At 33.1% G+C, this 24381-nt stretch overlaps 1 protein-coding gene across 1 annotated transcript in view; it reads right to left on the bottom strand.

Annotated features, from left to right (window-relative positions):
* Positions 1-1033: 1033 nt before the first annotated feature.
* LOC107501660 (pregnancy zone protein-like) overlaps positions 1034-24381 on the bottom strand; it is a 38741-nt gene continuing 15393 nt past the window's right edge. The window contains exons 14-36 of the mRNA XM_016128044.2: positions 22337-22479; positions 19255-19404; positions 17139-17303; positions 15337-15439; positions 12596-12737; positions 11988-12216; positions 11355-11481; positions 11027-11148; positions 10793-10844; positions 9577-9660; positions 8825-9001; positions 8485-8572; positions 7709-7865; positions 7231-7305; positions 6767-6944; positions 6087-6310; positions 5021-5239; positions 4720-4850; positions 4278-4368; positions 3460-3528; positions 2986-3088; positions 2149-2190; positions 1034-1551 (exon numbers count right to left, since the gene is read on the bottom strand). Coding sequence (XP_015983530.2) covers positions 1529-1551; positions 2149-2190; positions 2986-3088; positions 3460-3528; positions 4278-4368; positions 4720-4850; positions 5021-5239; positions 6087-6310; positions 6767-6944; positions 7231-7305; positions 7709-7865; positions 8485-8572; positions 8825-9001; positions 9577-9660; positions 10793-10844; positions 11027-11148; positions 11355-11481; positions 11988-12216; positions 12596-12737; positions 15337-15439; positions 17139-17303; positions 19255-19404; positions 22337-22479 — 2894 coding nt within the window. The 3' untranslated portion in view covers positions 1034-1528. The remainder of the gene's footprint in view (positions 1552-2148; positions 2191-2985; positions 3089-3459; positions 3529-4277; positions 4369-4719; positions 4851-5020; positions 5240-6086; positions 6311-6766; positions 6945-7230; positions 7306-7708; positions 7866-8484; positions 8573-8824; positions 9002-9576; positions 9661-10792; positions 10845-11026; positions 11149-11354; positions 11482-11987; positions 12217-12595; positions 12738-15336; positions 15440-17138; positions 17304-19254; positions 19405-22336; positions 22480-24381) is intronic.

The raw sequence follows: 24381 nt of genomic DNA, 5'->3' as shown, positions 1-24381 counted from the left end.
ATTTTTGTTTTAATGTTTCATTACCTTGTAATTTTATTTTTTGTTCATATCTTTAAATTTGTCTCCATGTATATATTGTTTTATGTTTTCAGCTTATCTTACTATACTATATATGTCCATTAAGTTAATCTTTAATTTTAACTTTGTAGTTCAGTCAACATTCAGACATTGAGTCAGAATTAGAATTTACTTCATATGCATCGAGTAAATGAAAATGAAATATGTCTGAATAGAAAAGGATAAATTTTGTAAAATGACCTTCTCAATCATTACAAATTCATTCATATTCAATGCAATACTAAACAATACCTAGTATGACTACAGGGATAATTAACTTGATAAGTAGATCTCAATGTTTTACCTGGAATAAATAATGAGCTTATTATTGCAGAAAAAAAAAGATGAAAACAGAAGCATGGAAGGACTGGCCATAATACTTATTAAAATATTTTACTAAGCTATAGTAATTCAAATATTTTAGTACTGTGAAATATAGACTAGCTAATTAATGGAATAGAATAAATCACTCAGAAGCAAGCCTTAGAATGTATGATAATTTGTGGTAACAAAGTCACTGTTTATTAGCAGGAAAATATATAATTGGTAGATAGGTGATAATGGGACATTTAGAAAACTATATGAGAAGAAAGGTCAACTTAGATTCCCACTCACTACATAGCAAACAACAAAATAATTTGAGGTGGAATTAAATGTTAAAACTTGAACCTGGACTTTCGTTCTCACACATACAAGGTTTTATCACCACAGAGATCTCTCTAATGTTACCCATTATGCTCACATCCTTCTCCCTTGTGCTATCATTCATTATCCCTTGAAATCAGTAATTTATTTTCCATTTCTGTAATATTGTCATTTCAAGAATATTATACAAAACACACAATGTAGTATACAGATGATGCGTTATAGAATTGTATTCTTGAAAGCTATACAATTTTATTAACTAATGTCACCTTAATAAATTTAATAAAATAAAAAGAAATTAGACAGTCTAATCTTTTGAAATTGGCTTTACTTTCACTTAACATGTTTTTGAGATCCATCCAAGTTGTTGTGTATATCAATAGTTTGCTCCTTTTTATTACTGAATAGTATTACATGATATGAATATACTATGGTTAGTTTAACCATTCACTTATTGACGAACATTCTAGTTGTTTTGACATTTAAAAACATTTCTTTTTCCTACCTTCTGGTGGGTTGCTTGAGCATATTTTGCAATTTCATTTTTATCTATAGTGTTTTTGAGTGCACTTCTTTATATAGCTTTTTTTAATGTTTTAAAAAACACTATAAGGACTGGATACATATTTCAGCAGGGAAATATAAATTTGATGAAGAACAAAAGAAAAGATAGAGTTGTAAATGTCATAAATTTACTCAACATACAAATTTTATTTATTTCCAATTGCTGTTCTTTCTTTCTCTCATTAACTTCTCTTCTGATAAGTCTTTGCTCTTCATTTCTGAAGAAATTCATTTGATGAGTGAGGTCCATAAGTTTCCATTTTCAAGCATTTCCATGTTCAAGTTCTAAATAGTAAAATAAATGGTAGAAATATTAGGGAAATTCTGTGATTTACTAAAGGAATTTTTAAATATATTTTGATTATAAATATTTGAACTTAATAGATTTTAATTATTTTTAGTGATAAGGCTGTTCTTAGTTTTTAAAATATTTTAAAGTGGAGAACCTCAGGTTTCACAGCAGGCCTTCTATTGTCAAAGACGATCCCTGTTGACCAATAAACATTCTTATGCTGTGCTATACGGATAATTACAATGAAAGGTTTCCTGACCCTAACTAATAAAGTTTAGAAGCATCCTAGAAAGGTCATGGGTGATAAATGTATTGCCACTGGGTATAGAATGTAAACTAAATATTAGATAATTTGGTTCTTATATGTTGCAAATTTCTGAATTCATCTTCAAACAAGTCTCCCCAGACACCTGCACTTTTCTACAGAGAAACTCTATAATACATTTGAAATAGTTTACATCATAAATTACACACCAGGCTTTTTTTTTTTTTAATAGTATAGTAAGGATATACTAAAGAAGCAGCTTAATGAAGGCAACAGATGTTTATTTTCTTTACGTTGGCTTTAGATTTTACTGTTTATACTTTACCAGTACTGCAAGGAGCACTGTACTCTTCAATGGTGAATTCCTCTGAAACACAGAATGATGAGATAGAAAGAGTGAAGGCATTCAGTAATAAGAACATGAACAATTAATTGTAAGTAAACGGTATGATTTAAACTAAGAGAGTGTAAACACAGAGAGCAAAAAAAAAATGACTTCTGTACTAAGCCGTTTGGGTTTGGGGTGTGGGGAGAGTAAGAGAAAAATTGGTCTTGGATACAGAATTAAGAGTCAGATTTCACATATGGAAACTGTATCTATAGGACACTGTAGAGCCCTTTTTCACAGCTGTGTTTTTCTCATGGTACCTCCTTTTCTGAACCTTTCCTTAGTCTAAGAAGGAGTAGAGTTTTAATACTACCAGCATGCTATGATGCTATTTCTAGTTCAAAATCATGAGTAAATGAGTCCTGATATATTATAACGATTACCAAATTTTGTTAGACTATCCAAGGCACAAGTCAAAAATAGATCTAATTTTAGGTTTTATATCACACACATCAGTAATAAGATGTGATTTTTTAGTCATTGTTACCCTTCTTATCTTCCTGAAAAAATTCAGTCCAGAACAAACAACTTTCTAAGAGAATTTAGAAAGAACTAATTTCCTTAATGCTTTAAGATCAATTTATAAGAATGGCTCTAAGATTTATTTAGAGGGTAGATGAGGGGTTAATGTGCAAGCACATGATTATCCAGTGACCATAAACTCACTTTTTCTTCCAGTGAAAAATCATGGAATTTTGTTTTAGTTAAGGTGACCTTTTACTAGGTTAGTCATGTTTTTCATTTCAAAGTTTAGTATGTCTGAATCTCACTCACCTGTCTCATAATAATCATAGGCTTTTACTGTAGCTGGTTTTAAATTCCCTACTTGGATGTCCTGTTCCACTGAGAAGGAAAAACTCAGGGCTTCTTTGGTTATCTGGAGAGAAATAAAAACTGGATTGGAATAAAAGACTGACTTTGTTGCTAGTAATCATTTTTTCTTCTTAAGATATTATCAGACCCCATAGTTATGCTATCCATTTGTACCAAAGCCCATGGAAAGAATAAGACATTTTGAGACTTGCATAACACACTCAATGGTAGATAGAAGAAAGGCAAAAGAGACAATTTTGTGGCGAGTCAAACATAGTAAATTGAGCCTTATTGATCAGTTCTGCTTCATTTCCCTCTGTAGCTATTTTCTTTTCCTTCACTTGTGTATATGAAAAACACTATTTGGAATTTGAATTCATTTGTTAGAACCTTTAGAAGTTCTCCCAGATCTAGCAGGGTCACAGTGAATCTTACCTTGTCAAAGTAAATCAGTACATGGTTGGTGTTCACTTCAGTCCTTTCAATCTGAGGCCTGGCTTGGAGCTATTGACCAGGGGGATAAATGAGACATATGGGATGAGAAAGTTCAGCCTGAGAGCAGTTTTTAGGTATTTATGATCTAAATGACTGCTCAGAAACATTCAAACTGCTACTTTTGATTTCTTCAAGAATAATAGTAATAACAATAAGTGTAATGATAAGAGTAATATTTATTAAACCCTCTATATTATATATAATTTTGACATAATTACATAACATTATATAACAGTACATATAATTATATATAATTATTTATATTATATATAATATGTAATTATATATAATATAAATAAATAATTGTTTTCCAACTATACATAAAAAGAAAAAAGTGGAGAATATATCGTATATTTTTATATATGTTACATATACATATATATGATATATTATTCATATATATGTGTATATTTATACATATACGTGTGTGCGTGTATATATATATATTGTGTGTGTATATATATATACGTATATATATATATATACATAGTTGAAAGATAATTCAATAACACTCCACATACCCAGATGTTTCAGGGCCTGCTGGAACATTATTAGCCATATTTATCACTTATGTTTTATACTTGAGACCACATAACAATGATACCCACTATTAAGGTGATGGAAACACACTCTAGAAAAGCAAGTTTGAGGGAGTACAACTCTTGAAAACCGAATCAACAAAAGAAAATTGACAAGCACAAATAGCAACATTTATCGTGACTTTGCTTTCTGCTATCTGTAAGGGATTTAGGGTTTACCTCTTTCACTGATGGTTTCACAGGTATGAAGCCTGATACCATCTTCACGTCGACAATGACCATGTTTGAGCTAGGACGTTCCCCAGTATAACTATGAAGTCAAGACAGAGGGACAAAGCATTAAAAAAAATTCTTTGGAATTCAACATAGAAATCTTCCCTTCTCTTTTATTTCTAGCATTTCCTATCCCTGACAACCACTCAGCTTCTCCATCTACTCTATTCGCTTTTGCTATGGTGGTTTTCATCACTGTGAAATCACATTCTGCATGTATGGAACCATCATATTCTCAATGTTAAAGCTTTTCAGTAATTTTTTTTTGTTAATAAATATTGCAAAAATTCCATATTTATTATGTGTGACTTTGGACAGTGGAGTTTCCACACACAAGAAAATTAGTTTGTCATATTCCATATAAGTTCTGTTAACAATTAGGATTTACCTAATATTGATGTGAATCTGGAATTTCCTGTGAGAATCTATTCCATCGCAATTCTTGGGAAGAGTGTGAACATGCAGATCGAAGGGAAGTTTCCCTTCCTTCTTGGGCAGGATGTTATATCTCAGGGATGTCTAAAAAAACATTGAACAAAATCCTTTATTTTTGCACTCAAATAGTCAATCTCTTCTCATTGATTCATGCTTCCCCTTATTATACATTTCTTTTTAATTTTGAAATTCAAATCTAATTCTTTTGACTTTTTCTCCCATTTGCAGCATCCCCTAAACCGTGGCTGCCTCACCTGGAGATGTACACATCCTGACCCCGACACCTTTGTGTTGTACTCCCCTGGAATCTCTGACAATGGGACCTCCTGAAGCAATAGGCGATTGGCATTATCTACTAGAAATTCTTCTGAGAAGTTCTTTGAAGACTTGACAGTGACTATAGCTGCTTTCTCCCTTTTAGTGAAAGTTGCTGCTCCATATTTGGATAGTGCTTGGAGAGCTACCACCGTATCCTAAAAAAGATGAGTGCAGAAATCACAGGAGGAAGGTAAAAAAATCATACTAGATATAAACCGTATCAACACTACTTTCTCTCTCAGAGTTATTTAGCCATAAACACAATTCGTTAAATGAATTTCAGTTCACATGGTTATTAATCGTGAACTATTCTAGGTACTCTGGAGGGAAGTTTCCTCATTCAAGTGGTTTACAATATACATATGGAAATAAGACTCAAATATTTGTCACAAAGCAAAAGCTATTTCAATAATTTATAAACTATGTAACAATATTTCTTATAAAAATTCAGAGAAGGGGAAGAAATTGTAGCTAGATGAGGAAGAGAAGATTGTGAAGGTGAGATATATGATTACTCTGAATAGTGAGAAAATTTTATATAGACAGAAGAGAGACATCAAGGGGTAACAGGGTGGGAAATATTATAAGTGAAGAAATAGAAAAGAGAATGAGCCAATTCCGGAAAAAGTGAAGGATCAGCCTAAATAGATAGCAATATTCATATTTACTGTGGATAGGATATATGTTGGGTAAAATATCAGGTAATTTTAGTCTTTGGATGAAAAAATGATTTACATTATGAGGGAAGGAATTTTTTAAGAGCATTGCTTTAGGATTATTGATCTACTTTACAGTTGATGGTCCATGAAGGAGAGAAGATATAAGAGACTGTACAAAGTGCACGGCAATAATCCATATATAAAATAGTGAGGCTGGAACCTTTATCGTGATGGAGGAAAGTATGAATTAGAAACACCATTTGATTATTTAACTCCTAGATTATGGTTGTGTCTATGTGTGTAATAATATATTTAATTTTCTTCCTAGAGTCTGTCCACATACCTGAGTGGAGGAGAAGCCTCCATTGGGGTTTTGTTGCTTAGTGATCCATTTCACAATACGTGAGGCTACAATCAGGTCTTTTGAAGATGGGGCAGGCTGGGGAGTTAGATAGGCAAGGAGCAAGTAAGATGTCATCTCCACTTCAGCAGAAGGAGCCCGGGGTTGATAATAGAATGACTTAACTTCTTGAAGTTTCCCGGGACGTTGCCAGTGGGTTGAGTCCTCTTTGAAATGAAAGAACACGTACTCTTAAGCTTAGAGAATGACTTCAAAACCTAATTCGTGAATGATCATTATAATTAGAGCTCAAGTAGTGAATTGATGTAAATGAAGTAAAAATATTAAGTAATCACCAATCAAGCAATTTTTTGCCAAGAAAGTAAATTAATATTCCAGCAAATCACACCGTGTCTTGTGTAATGTTAGACGTTGGGCTCTATAGAGTAGATAAGGTATAAATTGATAAAGTGATCTATGTTACCTAGAGAATTTGTGTTTAGTCGATGATAATTTCTCTTATCTCATAATAATATAGTATAATATAATAATGATATAATGTAATCATTGTATAATAATATAGTAAACATAATCATAATTACAGGTGTGCGTTTACTAGATCCTCTCACTTCTTCCGATAACTGGTGAATTTTGGAAGTAAATTTTGCAGTAGCCTCTCTTACCTTCTTTCACAGCCTCTTTGTCCAGTGACTTAAGCAGTGCACTTCGCTTGGCATGGTTTCCTGCTAGGGCAAAGGCATAGGCTAACAATGCCTTGGTATAGACAAGACTTCCCTGGGTCTCTGAGATGGATCCCCAGGCACTTTCCAGGCAGAAGAGAGCATTGCGGACAACCGGGTGCTATAAAGATGAAAGGAGATCTTAAGAGAGCAGAACCAGGTGAGTAAACTGTCCCCAAGCTAACCCTTGATTAAAAGCTCCTGTGTGCCTGTGTTACCTCACAGTGTGAACCAGAAAATAATTTCCTCTGCAGCTTCCAAAAGGATATAGACCTTTATGTTTCAGTGATATATATCAAAATTAATAATGAAAACCACAAGTCCTTTTCCTCAGAGATTCATAGTTCCATGATTTTTTTCCCCTGATATTTGTGAGAGGCAGGTACAGGGAATGTGCTAGTACTTACAGTGACAGGCAGTGGCATCTCCAGCAGAGCAATGGTGATGTAGGCAGAGAGCGTTACCTCATCATCTACTCCACCCTGTAAGGATCAGAGGCAGAGACAATCAAACACTACAATATTCATTAGCCAGACTTGGCTAGCTCTACATTTCCTCTTAGGCATCTTCACTAGAAAGCATCTTTTCTCAAGAAAAATTATTGCTTTTCCTCCTTCTTCCTCCACCCTAAAATTCTTGAATCTGTCCCAAATCCCTTTCCCTAACTTTTAGTAATATATTAGGTTTTGTTTTTGTTTTTGTTTTGCACGATGCAGTATTTTCATTCAACAAAAACTGATTAATTTTTTTGCTAGATCAGAAGCTTTAGTGTTTACCATCCTTCCTCAAAACTATGTCACCAGGACTCGAGGAATAAACAAGAGCATCACCGCTCTTACGTATCACCCTCTTTAGGAACCAGAACCATATTAAAGGCATCATCACCTTAATAGCATTGTTTAGCAGTGATCCAGAGTGCTGGAAACAACCATTTTCCTTTTGCTTCTGTGAGAGCCAGGTGAGGGAATTCAGGATGTGTGAGTCCTCCACAAAGATATATGATCGGGCTTGAGAAAAGGACTTGAGCACAAATGCAGTGAGCCTGTCCAACAAAGAAGAAACTGATATTTGAGGACCATCTCACTTTTAAAGCTCACTTAGGCACTGCCTCCAGGTGTTGGTTTTCATAATTCGGTGAAGGAAATTGTTGGGAGGAATTGGTGGGGAAATGATACTTGAATAACTAAATAGTCTCTTGTTTGTCCAGCAAATATCTGAGTCTGTTTTTTAAATCTCTCAAAGTTATTGGCTTCTCCAGGGTTGATGCTTTTCACTTTTTTTCTCCCCTCATGAAATGTTGGAGCCTTAAGCCTTCCCACAACCAAAAACTTTTATTTTCGTGATTTTACTACTTCATGGTATCTTTATGCCCATTTCATCTTCCTTCTGAATGCACAGTGTATAAAGCTTCTTCCTTGATTATTTCACATTATGATGCTTTCTGCTTTATATTTCCATTTCGAGAGATCTTTATTTTACTGCTATCCACTCTGCTATCAGAGCAGGTAAGCTTTCATCAATGAATGGTGAGATCATACACATATGGGTTTTTAAAAGATAACAGATTTCTGTGAAAGAGCTCTAGGCGTCAGAGAATAGCTAATTCCAGAATTCTGAAATATGATAGATCTACGGAGAGCATATGGAAGTAAGTATCTTACCAAGTGTTTCCCTGGCTTCTACCATCATGATCCCCAAAGGTGCTGTATGAACCATCGTTGTGCTTATAATTCAACTGTCTTTGGTACCCTGAGGAGGAAGTTTTCATAACTTTATGAAATAGCAGAGATATTTGAGAGTAACTTTCTTCAAAACTTGTTTAGGAGTCATAGGAAAACTGCTATTTTATTAAGGAATCTCTAAGACTTGATGATACCATTTTATTGGCTATTACAGCAACAATAATTATTAAATCTTAACCAGAGGGATATGAATTTGAATTCAATGAAGAAAATATTTAGAAAGTCAATTAAGGTTTCTCCTATTGGGATAACCTCTTACCGCTGATGAGGTGGCCGATGGCTTTGGACTTGACCTTCTCTGTCAGCTGTTGTGTCTCATTCAGATAGTTCAGAACATAGATGTTAGGGACAAAAAGGACCATATTTTGCTCTCCACAACCGTAAGGCATCTGGAGAAGATTCTGAAGATTTTGCATTGCGGAGCTTAGTATATCACCTTAGGAATGAAAAATATAGAAAAATCAGAAGAAGTCAGAGCTGGGTTATGTTGGGATAGGAAGATAGATTACTAGCTAAGTGAGAGGTCAACTCATTTGTAAAGGGGAAGACAAAAAAAATAAAAGGTGAAGAAAAACAAGAAATAGAAAAAAGAAAAACATGAGAAAAATAAAGGAGATGTTTCAAGAATGTAAAAAAAAAAAAGACAGAGAAAAAACTGAATAGCAGGATACATCTTTTCTGATGAGCAACTTGTCTGGTAAAAATGAACGATTTCCAAATCTATTAGGAAGTATCACTACATACTAAGTCTCTTGAAGATAAAAACAGAGAAGTGACCCTTCATACTTTTTTGAGTACATCAAGATATCTGTTTATATCTATCTCTCTATATATGTCAGTCACATCTATTTAACACCCTTTCTGACCAACAAATGATGCAATCCTTAGCTCGGTGCTCTTATTCTCAATCCTGTGTCTAGAGTCAGTGACTTCATTAGCCATGAATGATGAGGCTTCATCCACTAGAATTATGGAGATGAACAGCTGCTTCCTTTGGTCCGGGAGACTCACCCAAAACTGAATATGTTGCCCTGGCAGATCCTTCAACCACATTTGAAGGTACTTTTAGTGACAACTTTTCAGGTACTCCAGTTTCTAATGAAAGAAAACACATATGTATATAAGGGAAGGAAAAAGCAAGATAAATGTTTTATTTTTGTTTAAATGTTTTCCTCTATGTGATCAAGACCTAGTCTCTCATTTCTCTTGGTCATTATGTAATTTCTTTAATACAATCCAAGTTTCTCCTAAAGCCTTAATTCATCTCATAGTGCAGTTCATATTAATCCTATGTATTTGTGCTAAATTTCTAAAGATTTCTTTATGTGCATACCTTTCGGTATTTTTATTTCCTTCTCTTCATGTTAATTTCTACATATTATGGAATAAATGTGATTTAAAAATAATTCTAGTAGTAGAAATTAACATGCGATATACAGGTTCTGTTTTAAGTGCAAAGATAAAGCAATTTTCAAAACACATTTCCTGACTTCCTGGAATTTTAATTTTAATAGATATTAATAAATATTTATTAAATATTTAGTATAATAGATGTTAAGATCTGTGGAGAGAATTAAAGCAGAGTATATGTTCATATAGGTGCGCTAATAAGAAGACAAATCAGGAAGTGCAGGGTGTAAAGAGAGGACTCTACTAAATAGCTCATTGATACAAAATCATAGGTGATTGGAAACTTTAAATAAGTCAGAGAATAAGATTTATAGATATCTAGGTGAAGAGACTTCCAAGAAAAAGGAACAGAAAGTGAAAAGACTCCAGACATCAGAGCATGCTGGATGTATTCCGAGAGCAGTTACACCTGAAGTGGTTCTTAAAATAACTTGTTTAAACAAACAAACAAACATGAATACATATTTCTTACTTTTTAAACTATAATTGAATAATAAATAGTACTAGTTTTACACAGATATTGTAATATTATTAAAATCATTTAGAGAGTTTTGGGAAGCTTGGTTTTGTATAGGCAAGAATCCTGTCCTACTGTTAATCAATTTCATCCTCATTAATTGCCAAGAGCTTCTAGGTAAGCCTTATAACTTCTTTATGTCTTCATCAAGGAAAAGTTCATCAAATATCCTTAGATTGTACATGGGAAAGTATATAATTTTATTTTTTCTCAGAGGACAACATGTCCCAAATCGCATTCTACAACCATATACTTTGGCAAGTGGCTTAACATAGGATTTCATCTATTTTTGACACTTACCTGATGCACAGAGGACTGTGTTGAAAGTTTCTTCTTTTTCTATTCCTTCAGGCTTTACATTTTTTTAAAAAAAGTAAAATGATACTGAGTATGTAAGAGAAAAATCAATCACTTTAAAGTAGAGAAAATGTTAGTAAAAAATTGACTTGTGGATACATCCATATTTTTGAAAATTAAACACCCCTGTCACACACATATTATATAATAAGATTTTAAGAAAGTATACCCGCATACCTCAACTAGTAAGGGCTTGACTACAGTATCCTTCTGCCCAAGGGCTGGGACTTTAGGTGCCTCATTGTCACACAGTTCCTGAGACTGCAAGGCTTCTGCAGTAGCTGTGAAATTCACCTTTCCTGGGGAATAAGATTCTTAAGGAATTAAATAGCGATTCTCTATTGATTTTTTTTTTCCTTTTTAAATTTCCCCAATTTATGTAATGGTTTTTTTTTTTTTTTTGACTGATCATTGTTAGAGGAGAAAAAACATATATCTGGCTCAGAGATGAAAGCAAATCATTACAACATAAGAAGTTGGATTTGTCAACAACTTTAGGACTCACCCAGTGACTTTGGGGTCACAGCCCAGGATAAAGTTTTCCGCCCATTTCCACAGACACAGAGAGATTCTTCATTCTTCTCAACTGGGACAGCCAAGTAGGCAGAAGAGTCTTCGAGCTGCACGCTGACCTGTCCCCCACACCCATCCACAAGTATGAGAAAGATCACAGGCAGAGGGTCAGTAATAGAGGAATGAGCTTGAAGGGACAATACATACTAATTGAGATGATTTGAGAAATTGTTCAAACAAGGTAAATCCTGTCAAATACTTTGTTGTTTAGATGTTTTCAGTAAGGGAACTGAAAAACTAGTCGAAATTAGGATTAATGCTCAAGTTTTAGGCTTGTGCCAACACAAAGAGGAGATATTTTTCTTAGAGTGAAAAACTGAAGTAATCAGGTGTAAATAATATCTGAATTTAGTAATAGACAGATAATATAGAGTCCCAAATGAATATAACCTTACCACCTTGAACCCATCAAGTAATTTTGCTTTTAGTACCTAGTCCATTCCAAAATTAGGTTGCATCATATTCTGTTATGCTTTACTGGGAGATTACCTAGGATACTTAGGTAACAAATGGTGATTGTGTCCCTTCCTTCTGCTTTTGCTCCCTTCTAGAGAAAAGCCCTTACCCGAATGCAGTAGGACAAATAGTTGAACACAGTGGCTTTGAGTACAAAGACTTCTCCTCGCACCACAGAGTAGGGAAGAGTGAGTTCTAGGAAGAAGGGCTGGAAGACTTGAAGAGAGATGATGGGGGAGAGGCCAAGCCCTGTTGTTCCAGACAAGCAGAATGCGCTGGCCTTCCACTCTGTAATGGTGTCAGGGACCTTCATTGCCAGCTCACTGCTACCTGATAAACTAGCGAAAAGAAAAAGAGTAGGAAAGTGAATGAATTTCTTTTTTAGCGTGGACCATAGCTGATCCTAAAACATGATAACTTAGTGACCTAAGTAAATGTTAACTTGATATAATGTTTGCCACTATTAATGAGGTCTCTGAAAGTTTTTCTTTTCTTTTTAGAGATGAGGGTAGCTTCCTGCTGTCTAGTATTTTAGGTATCTCAGGAGCAAATTAGAAAAAAAAAATGCATTGTTTAACTATGAGATAAATGAACTACAAACCAGAAAAAAGCAGAGCAGAAATGAAAAGATCAGAAACCAAGGATAAATAACACTAAAACCAAAGAGGAAAATTTAAATCTTTTTCTAAATTAAATTCCAGGCAATACACAACTTACTCAAGTGGCACCAAGTCCCAGATCCAGGTTTCAGGGAAATACTTCCGGACTGTCTCTTTTACTTTCTCAACTGAAAAGTCTTCTCTTATCATCATAGAAGGATAAGATGCTATACCAGGTGCCGCAGGTAAGGCGACTCGATCTGGTGTGAAAAGACAATGTGCAGGGCTCAATATAAACCTCATTTTTATCATTAGTTTTTTTAATAATTGTCTTATTTATCAAGTAAAATAAGGTCATTTGCTCAGGGAATGTTTATTATTGGAACAGTTTAAGCTACAAGCTTTTTACTTTGTTCATTTATTTATTTGTCGTATAGGAAGGTTAATCCTATTTCTTCTTCAAATAGTTTAGAGGTAAATGTATTTTTTTCTAGAAATGAAAACAAATGTAGCTCTCTCTAAGTTGATTATTCAACTGGTGGAAGAAAGAATAAAGAGTAATTTAATACACCAAATATTGCCTTTACACTGAAATGACGATCACGTGTTCTCAATTTGTGGTGAGAATTTAAAAAAGAGGAATGACCAGTAGCTACAGGAAGAGAATTTCAGGAATGGTTTATTTTATTTAACAATACATAAGATCTAGAGACCTGAACAATAGGATATAGTAAAATATATGTTATAGACAGCAAAAACTCAATAAAGAACAAAAGATGAACTTCAGATTGACCAGAAAAGACTTTACCAAAGTAGAACGTAAGATGATCATTGAAGGATAAGAAACAGGAGAATGGAGAAGGCACTGCAAGAAAATGGTTATGCAAGTATGCACACTGAGATTTGAAGAGATGCTCCGAGGCGATTGTGAAAAACTTACCCCTCTGGAGTAGAATGTCTATTTCAGTGGTGTGTTTAACATAGTTGAGTAAATAGTAGGCATAATTATATAATAAAACATCATGAAGATTAACACCAATAAATTAAATCTATTAAAGCAGGAGGTAGCTTGATTAAAAAGTGATACTACAGACATTAGAAGATATGAGGACAGCATATACAATATATAAATATAAATATATATTGCATATATAATAATAGAATTGGACATGCTCTTTTAAAACCTTAAGTACCATAATTCTGTGAATTCTGGAAGTAGTGACTATGTATGAGAAATAAGTACATGTTAAAAGTAATGTTTAAGGGTGATATGCCTTTCACAATAGATGAGCCAGATTGAAGTAGAGAAAAACTAGAGGCAAAGAAGGTAAATTATTTTTAAGTAATTTGGGACAGAACTACAGTGATATAACTGAAAATAAAAAGGAAAGGATGAATAGGTGACAAATAAATGAAAATTTGTAGAGTATAGAATATTTGGGATAAAGATATAACGATGGTACTATGTTTTAAGTGTTCTTTTTATTAACATGCTTTCTCTTAAGATTGGAAAGAAAATATTCATTTGGTATTAAGAAGGATATGGCAATAAACTAATAGTGCATTTCAGTTTTTTAAACAGAGAACATGCTATTACAATTCATGTATGTCATAATTATATTTTTTCATTTTATGCTCACAACATCTCAGTGACTTTGGTGGTGTCATTCTGACTTTAGATATGAAGAACTTGAGCCTTTGAAAGGGTAAAGGAATCTGCAAGTTTTAAACTCATGTATGTCACGCCAGATAGGAGTATGATGCAAACGTGTCCCTTTGCTCTTAGCACGGTGTTCTTTTTCACTATACAGAATTTTCTATCTGTTGAGGGAATATTTTTATTCACTCCTCTGTTTTCAACTAGAACTTTATTCATCGTCTTCCCAGATAAATAAATTCTACTTTATTAAATTAAAAAAAAAGAACACTTTATATCTCTACATTTCTTTTTAGAAAGCAGAATTAGTAGGCATCCACATATGCAGAAAGAAATTTCTCTAGGCCTGATAGTAGTAGAAAAGAATTCTCAGACTTAGAATCTTTTCAACTTTCTTCATCACCAGGTATACTTGAATCCTACAAAGACTAGTAGTATATCTGCCAGAAGGTGAATTATTCTATTTTGTTCAATATATCAAAACCACTTTGATTTCCATAAAAGAATATGACGGAAACAGTTAATATCCATATATTCCACATTTCTCAATCTCTCTTGCAACTATAGTGCATATGATATATACCACTTCTTCTGCTGGCCATAAAAGTCATGTGCACATTTACTTCTCTCCCTTGTGGTAGTAGCTTTGAAAGGCCCTTTGGAGATGATAGAATGACAAGATGAAAGTAGAATGGATATCTCTGATTTATGATTAATAGGAAGCTGTTCTGGAGAGCTACTGGACTCACGAGCAGTTTTTGTGTGAGCAAAAAATAAACTGTTATATGCTTAGTCATTGAGATGTGGAGGTTTGTTTGTACTATCTTATCCTGATTAATTTAAGTATTGAATTCATAGTAGTTAAGGAGACTCTGAAGTAGCAAGACTATTAAAGGCTAGGACAAAAATCAGTCAATTTTGATTTGAGAGAGAGAGAGAGAGAGAGAGAGAGAGAGAGAGAGAGAGAGAGAATGATTGCTAAAAAAAAAAAATCCTATTTATTAGGGTAAAAATGTTATTTGAAGAAAATTTACCCAAAAGTTGCTGGAGAGTTATAACATTCAATACTTAGAAAAAATAGCTTTTTATCCCAACTCAACCCAGTAAAACAGTCTTTCTTTTCTATTATTCTATTTTATATTTACAACAGAAATATAATATAACAATATTTTCTATTATTCTATCAAACAAATAAATCTTACCTTCAAGAACATAGCCCACAGGCATTTGGTTATATAGCAGAGGCCGCTGACAAAAATGTGGCTTGTGGATTTTTGAGTTGGTAAAAATATTTAATCCTTCAGACTGGAAGAAAATTAATTATTAGAGCATATTGGTGATCCAATCTTGAAATTGGAAGACTTTATTACATTTATATTACACTTTCACTATTGTACATATGGCTCATAAAATCATCATGAAAATTCCACATGATAGAAAAGAAAGCTATTTCATAAATGCAAAAATAAAATCACAGAAAGTCCAGTTTATCCAGTTAGTGAATGGTAGTTGGGATTAGAACTCACTACTGATTCTTATTTCTGAATTTTGCCTGCTGTAAGCTCATGCCGTTTTAATTATCTTTTGTATCCAGGAAACTGAGTATGTTAGCCTTGAATGTTTTCTTCCCTTTCTCCACCCTGCCAAAGCAAATAAAATATATATTCATATATACCGTGCATATCTTTATCTATCTCTCTCTATATGCATGTACACGCATACATACATCATAGCTTTATTGCAGAGAATAATTTTTTTGTTCCTTTTCATCTGAAATTACAAGATTGCATATTGGAATTTTTTTCATATTCTTAGTAAACTTTACTTTGTTTGTGTTTTTGGAAAATAGTCCTTTCCCTGAATAGCTATGCTCAACTCATCCTCTGTGTGTGTGTGTGTGTGTGTGTGTGTGTGTGTGTGTGATATTTATCCTTTCCTCTTCTCTTTGTCAGTCTTTTTTTTTAACTATCTTGAATCTCTGCATCCAAAACACACTGCAGACGCCCACAGCAGTCTGATTCCTAGAAGCCACCTGTTTCCATCTTCTTCTTTCTTCAATAGTCACAGGTAAATACCACTTTCTGTGCCATCTCAGAGTACATGGGAAATCGTGGGACTCTGAGCACAGTGCTCGGTGGTGGTAGTGAGAAGGAATAGGGAGAAAGAAGAAAGAAATGTTTAACAATGAAACAATGAGCTAAGAAACCTAAAAAGTCCTCTTTCTATCTTTCCACCACCAGCTCATTTACGATTCTGGAGGTTTCAGAAGTGGGAGATTTAAATTGCTCTCAGCTAAGTTGTACACCTTGAAATAGTGAGTTATGTTTTCCTCAAGGTATACTGAGACTTTTTACTTCTTTTTGTTAGTGATCAGATTTAGCCTCATAACCTGGAAAAAGCCCACTTTCATAACTCTTCCTACTTGTAGCTAATCCTAAAGATAGACATTTTATCTAACATAGCTAAAGCACACTAACATTTCTACTCTAAATCTTGGAAATCCTTTCTTTATGAAAGGTGACTTTCAGTTTTCCTGAAATTTTACTGCACTAAAGGTGATGGCTCAAGTATTGTACTTGATATATTCAGTCAACCAACATGTATTTATTGTGCAAATGACTGAATAACGTCTGCCAATGAGGTACTCACTTTTTCAGAAGTGTCAGAGGCACTATAAAAAATGTTTTTTTTTTCACATATTGGGATTTCCGTGAATCACTGAGAGGAGAATATGACAGTGGTAATTAGCTTTCGAATCAGCGTAGATAAGATCGTGGGCCCTAAAAGTATACCACTTGCTGTCTAAAGTGCCAGGGAAACTCATGATCAAATATCTGTATACGTACAAAATTCGCTGTACCTCTGAAATTTCAATATAGTGCTGTTAACTACAGTTTTGTTGGGGGCAGGGCAGGATTAGATTCTAGAGCTTAGAAGTCCATTTATTCTCCATCTTAACAAAGACTTAAAAATCAGTTTTGGTTATGTTTTCAGGAAGAACTACCTCAAAGATACTGTAAACATCATCATCCTCCATGATCTGCTTTGGCGTGTAAATGATTCCGTTGTAATTTATGTCTTCTGCATTTATGCATCTTTCACCATCTTCATTCATGAAACCTCCATCTCCAACACTAAAGACATTCTTTACTGGTAACAAATTATAGATCTGCAAAACCAAGAGAACAATGAGAAAACTCTTTTTTTGTTTGTTTGTTTATTTTAAGTGTGATAATGTTCAATCCAGCCAGGATTTAAAAGATTATGGTGTTTATTTACACTCCCATGCCAACATTATAAAAAGCAACATAAAGAATCATGGAGAGATATTGAAAGGTTATGGATTCTAATCTTCTTGCTGTACAAAAGAAATTAATATAGAGAGAAATCAAATTAATTGATCAAAGTCTCAGAGCCCATTTTGGCTGAGAAAGAATAAAACCCAAGTCACCTGTCTCCTAAGTCCAAATGTCTACTTTCAAAAGAAAGCAAAATATGTGGACAATACAGAGAAATGTAACAAGAGAACAAAAGCCACTTTTAATGCCATCACCTAGAAATAATTTCTGTAATTACTTGATTAATTTCCTTTTCCTATTTTTTTGATTAAGTTCTTACCAAGTTTTTTATTTTCATTTTTTTTTGTAAATCTACTATTGTAGGACCAAGTTTAGTTTGAGGAAAAACTAGATGCAGTTTTTCTCTGAAATAAATCAATTCCAGTTCAGTTTTTGCTCAGCGCCTAGTGTAAGGCCTCCTGCACAGCCATACAGCGTTCAGGCCATTAAACACACACTGGACTTCACGCAGACCTCCTAATCTGGCTGCCATGATTTCTTATCTGAGCTACTACTATAACTTCCTGTTTCCATTTTTTCATTCTTGTTCTCATACTCTCAGGAGCAAAAGGATCTTCTTTAGAGGTAAATCTAAATTGTCCCCTGCTTTAAAGTTCTCAGTGATTTACTATTTATTGCATTTACTGCTAACTCCAAACTCCACTCCAGCCTAACAGAACTCATCATGATTTATCTTCCATTCCATTTATAGCCTCCACCGTATTCTTCTGTCACTACTATATATTAGGTCATTACCTTTTTCTTTCTTAGAACACTCCAGATTTAGTTCGATCGTAGGACCTTTGCGTATGTTGTTTTCATTCATTGTAATGCCTGCCCCTGCTTCTCCATTATCTGACAATCTAAAAAGAGACCTCTAATCACTATATCAAAGTTGTTGAACTCTTTTTTATCTTTATCTCAATATCTTGTTTATTCCTTTCATTATACTCATCAGAATTTAGAACTACTATATGATTATATGTTTGTTTGTTTGTTTGTTTGTTTGTTTGTTTGTTTGTTTGAATACCTCATAAGACTTTAAGTCTAAAGTGATCAAAGGCCACATCTGATTGTTTACCATTAGAACTCCTATTTTTAGAGCAATATCAGTCCTACAGTCAAGATGTAGTAAATATTTGTTAAATAAGTAAATGGACCTGAAGCCTGTGAACTATGTCACTTTTTTGAAAGTGCTTCATTATGAGACATCTTTAAAAGACAAGTTTGAACAGAAACTCTGTTTTGTCCATGCTTAAAATGAATAAGTTCCTGAATTTTAGGAAAAACTTAAAAGCCTAGCATTACATATACTACCTTGAAATGTGGTACAGTAGAAGTGACATTGAATGAAATTTGGTTCAACCACCTTTAAAATAGATTTTTGGCATATTTTTTCTAAAGGTGCTTAATCTATCCTGTGTTTTTCTTTTTTTAATTTATAAAACAAGGTAATAATATCCACCTTAAAGAATTAGTATTCATTAAAAATATGTGAGCATCTTACACATATAAGTATTGTGCTAGCACAGGGAATGTAGGGTGAGCAAGACTTCTCCTTCACTGAGAATATATTATAACAGAGTATGAAATAAGATGATGTATGTAAAGCACCTTGTGCAATGTCGTTTGTAGAACTGAATTGAATTCTAACTCATACATAACTTACTACATTATGCCTAACACTGAAGAACTTGTCCTTAGCAGTTATGACATCCAGCTTTCAAATTCGGTCTTATCATACGTGCATTTTCTAATATCCAACACTGAACTGGGACTCACCGATTGAGGTGAGAGCTCAGCTTCAGGCTTCATTAGCAGTACACTCTGGTCTACTGCACGAAGGGCACAGAGGGAGTGAGGGGTGGCTGTGACCTTCAGGTTGGTGTCCGAAGCTGGCAGGCTCTGGGCTGAGGCGAAGCTCAGATTTACCTGTAAAGAGGATATGATTATAGCAGGAAATTTTTAAAAACTCGCTTCTATCCCAGGTTTGGACTAGTCCTTTTTACACGTCCTTTTTCTTTATTCATTTAGAACAGGATCGAGAGGTGAAATCACCTATGGACTACCAGCTAACCATCTCTGGAATAAACTGGAGGCGTGGTTCCAGTTAACTCAGGTTTCTCTGAGATATATAACAGTTGAAATATAAATATAAATAGAATGAGAACACATGTGTTAACAAAGATACATACTTCGTCATGTACCTATCTCTACGCAGTGTTTTTGAGATGATTGTGTGTATTTTGTATGGTACTGTGAAATATCACATTTCACCTCTGAGACCAGCCAACTAAAGTGTCTTCCAATTGGCAGTCTTAGTTATCTGACATTCTAAAGCCGTATAGTACTGTTTATCAGAATCAGAGATTTATTGGGTCTTAAAAAATTAAACATCTAATATGCATCCTAAAAGTTAATTACTTGAGAAAATAAGAAGTACAAAATAATGGAAAATTGTGTATTTTTTCTCTCAGAGATTTGATTCTGCATTAGCCAGGAGCAATTCATTGTGAAGTGAATCTGCTTTGTCCTTATGTTTGCATAAACATTTCTCGAGTAGATTATTATATATTATTATATATTATATATTAAAAAATAGAATACTTTAGAATTTAATTACTGTGGTAGCATCAGGTAAATTTCTAGAGTCCTGACATGAAAGTTGATTTGGATTGGAATAAAATGTCGGTGTGTTTAGTGAAATAATATTCAGCTTGGATTGCTGGATTTAACTGTGATATTCCTGTTATGCAGTCTGCTGAGTTAATACAGCAGGTTGGATTCATGTACTATGAGGCATATATGAAAAATAAATAATTAATTGATTTTTCCTCAAGATGCAGTAGTATTCATCTTTACAGTTCAACATGTCATGAAAACACTGTTTATGGACAATTCTATTTTAAACAGGCTAGTTTTAAATTTTTGAAATTTAAGTAAATTTAAATATGTTCGTGAGTGCCTATATCAAGTGACATATTTAGAATTATAATCAACTGAAAATACTATTAACTAAGAAGTGGATATATTAGAAAACGTTAAATGTTTTTACTGATATGAGAACCTAAAAAGAATTTTAAAGCATATTTTGAGAGCTTGTATTTATCTATATTAATGTTATTCTTAATGCATACTTATATTCAATTAAGAAGCTAGGCAATTTAAACTATTACATACTATTTAATGTAGATACTAAATCTCTTATTTTTTATTTTTTTAAATTAGTTTCAAGTATACAGTACAATGGTTAGACATTTATGTAGTTTATAAAACAATCCCCCTAATTGCTCCTTCTCTCCTCTGGTTTTCTACCTAGCCGATATATTAATGCTAACTGCATTCTAAATCTGTTATTTGTAATGTAAGAAAGGGTTATATGAATTTCGAATAGAAAACAGTTTTTCTTTATCCTAACATAGATTGAAAAAGATATTTAAAGTATATTGATTTGAAGGAACACACATCTCAAACTCACCTCTATCTTTCCTCACATTCTCAGCCCACACTGTGTTTGCTCATGATTCTGTCAGAATGTTTAACTCCTAGGGACTTTAACTTTTAACTTTAATAGCTCTATTTCCTAATTTTTTGTGGTAGATAAAAAATAGCCAGCTTTCTTCTAAGTACTGCATAAATCTTCATCTGTAATTACTTATTTTTTTTCATAGCTTATCTCTGCATCTGATCAATGACAACTTAAAAGATATTTAACCTAAAGTGATTGAATATATACATGAACTTTTGCTTCTATATGAGAAGTTTTATGGTTTTACACTAGTTTTCATGTTTTGCACCAGAGGGCTATCACTGGTAGAATGAGTAAAATATGTTGAAAGTTGCAGCATAACATGGCCATTCTAAGGTTTAACGAACAGCTAACCGTCCATGATAAGCAACAAGGGCGCTGAAACTCAAAGCAGGAATTTTTTTCTAGGTTCCTATGAAACACACAGAATGTCCAAACTGAGCAGAACTATTTTCTTGAACCCGTTCAGGTTTAATAACATTCTTTAGTAAGATGGAATTGAAAATTTATATCGGAAACCATTGCGTATTTTTCTTAGATCATCAAATATTAAAAAACGGATAATATAAATATAATTCTCATTGAAGAAATATTCACCTGCTATAAATGTATATTTTTAAATCTCCATAAAATCCATGTTAAAACATCCTTTTAGGTATATTTTTTTAAAAAATGCCTGAAATTGGATCCTATCAGTTAATGTTAAGACTACAGCACCAAATTCTGTTGAGATAAATCTTATTTTTTTCTCAGTAGGCTTCTCATTACAGCTACATATCCTTTGGAGATATAAAAAAATTCCATTTGCAACTACGTAATATTTTTATGCTATAGTCCTTATTAGAGTGCTCAGGCTATGTTTCTCAAGATGAGGTAAATACATATACCATTGTTCTGTATTATCGAACAAAGTTTAAACTCACAATAAGTTACTGCTTTTTGTAGTAATATACAGAGGTACGTCGGGGGGTATGATGGGATAAAATTGATACATCCTTATGAAGCATTATTTTTAACTGAAAAATTGGGGGACAAAACTAAAATTTAGTTTCAAAACTCAAACTATTAAAGGTTTATAACAAAATAGCTTCTGAATTTCACACAAGTTTTAAGATAAAGCAGGAGACTTAAAAAATTGTGTTTATGGCACAATTCACTAGAGGTCTAGTGAAGTAGACTTCTCAGGGTATGGCATCATTCTCTGCCCTTAGAGGATTTTTGGAGAAAAATTTTAGGAGAACTACATAGCAATTTGTTAATGTACATAACTTTATTATTTTCCATACTTCAAAAAGTGAAATGGATAAAAGGACTGGGCTTAAGCAAAACACCCACCTTGTTGGCAAAACAGTTTTCAATATCAAATTCCTCAGTATCTGCGACGATTTCTCCATTAGGTAAAATAGTGTAAACAAACAACTGGGCAGTAGGAGCAATGTCTGATTCCACTCGAATGGAGAAGGAAAATACCCCTTTCACTGGAGAATCAAGAAAGTTCAAGAAAATAGATTAGGAAGAGGGAAGAGTTCTCAACTTTATAAAGAAGAGGTTTTCAAATGATTTAACTTGTTCACATTTGGCACATTTGGAGCATACTGAAATAAGAAAAGATGTGGATGTATACTGTTGTATTTGTGGTAGTGTTCAATAAATATATGCTGAATTAATGACATTTTTTCTTAAAGAAGTAGGTTAAATTGTTCATTTCAAAATATTCAAAAAACATTTAATTCATGTGATAATTTTTAAATTAAAAAAAGATTAATTAGGAAAGAAGTCAAGAGAGAACTTCTAGACATCTTTAATGATCTCTGTGATCCAAACGAGTATAATTCTTATCTCATGCATGAAGACAATTTAAAGAATACAATACAGTCTCTATCTTTAGACCACTTACCATAGAGCAGAGATACAGGTACAAATAATCACATATAAGACAAACCGTGCCTCTGATTTTTATAAAATAATTCCATGTATTTCTCTTAGTGGTTGTTTTCTGTATGAATTGTATAGTGCTTATATAATGTACCCACTTAATTTTCTAATAAACGTTCCAAGTTTGATTTTTGTAGCATAAAATTCTTTTAAAACTATAACCTTCCTGTGTTTATAAAAGAGATGAGATTAGCTTGTGGTGAAAATGTGCAAAAACAGTAGGATCAAAATAAATTTAAAACAAGAATACTGAAAGCACATGAAGGTAGATTTCTGGAGTAGTGTTAAACATAGGCAGGAATTAATTTTTATTAACAAAATAGTTATACATTTAGCATTAAGTTTTCTAGAAGTCAAAGACAAATGGAAACACAACCATTTATATAGTTATTATCAAATGAAATGGAGTATTTTTCTCTTAGAGAGACACTTTCTTCTCCCCATTCTACATCTCCAGGTATACAATTTAAATTCTATTACAAGAAGTAATCTTGAAGAATTTGCTTTATGAAGCAGTTTTGTTTTTGATATACTATTAGCAAAAACCTTAATATCACATGTAAAATATCACATGTAAATACTTGTAGAATGACGCTAAAACAGTATTTTAAGGGAAATGCATAGTACCAAGACTATATTAGAAAAGGAAAAAAAGGTCTCAATCAATGACCTCAGCTTCCTCATGAAAAAATTGAGAAGAGTATATTATATGCAAAGTAACCAAAAGGAATAAATGACAAAAATCAGTGGTATCATAACCAGATATGAGTGTAGAAAAAGAAAGAGGAAATAAATTCAACCAAAAGCTAGTTGTTTGAGAAATCAATACAATTAATAAACCTCTAGCAAGATTGATCAAGAAATAAAGAAAGAAGACACAAATTATCAATATCTTGACTCAAAGCGATACTATCACTACAGATATTACATCTATTAAAAAAGCGTAAGAATATTATGGACTGTTTCATGTCAATAAAGTGGACATTTTAGAGAAATAGTCATTGATACACACCATCATATCTCTCCCAGGAGGTAACAGCTAACCTAAATTACACTTTATCTACTAAAAAAATTAATTCATAGCTAAAAATCTTTTCATAGAGAAAATTTCATGCACAGAAGAATTTACCGATAAATTCTATTAAATATTTAAGGGGGGTGGAATCCAAGTCTAAAAAATTTCTTTTGGAAAATTGAAGAGGAAGAAATATTTTCCCATTGAGAAAACATGTATCATCTTAGAGAATACCTCTTATAAACAGACTGATGATAGGAATATGAACATTAAAAGCACTGACAATAAGGGCTCAGAAAGAAATTAGAAAAAATGTAATTGGAAAGTGGGCTGAAGGAGATTCTTGCTATTAGTGGAAGAAAGCTTATCTGAGTCTTACAATTATGTAGAAAGTAAATCTTGTAAATGGTAAACTTGGATATATAGCTGA

This window comes from Rousettus aegyptiacus, unplaced genomic scaffold (genome assembly GCF_014176215.1).
Source record: "Rousettus aegyptiacus isolate mRouAeg1 unplaced genomic scaffold, mRouAeg1.p scaffold_m13_p_2, whole genome shotgun sequence".
NCBI classification, from domain to species: domain Eukaryota; kingdom Metazoa; phylum Chordata; class Mammalia; order Chiroptera; family Pteropodidae; genus Rousettus; species Rousettus aegyptiacus.
The sequence above is the reverse complement of the archived record's forward strand: the minus strand, read 5'-3'. Positions and strand labels throughout refer to the sequence as shown.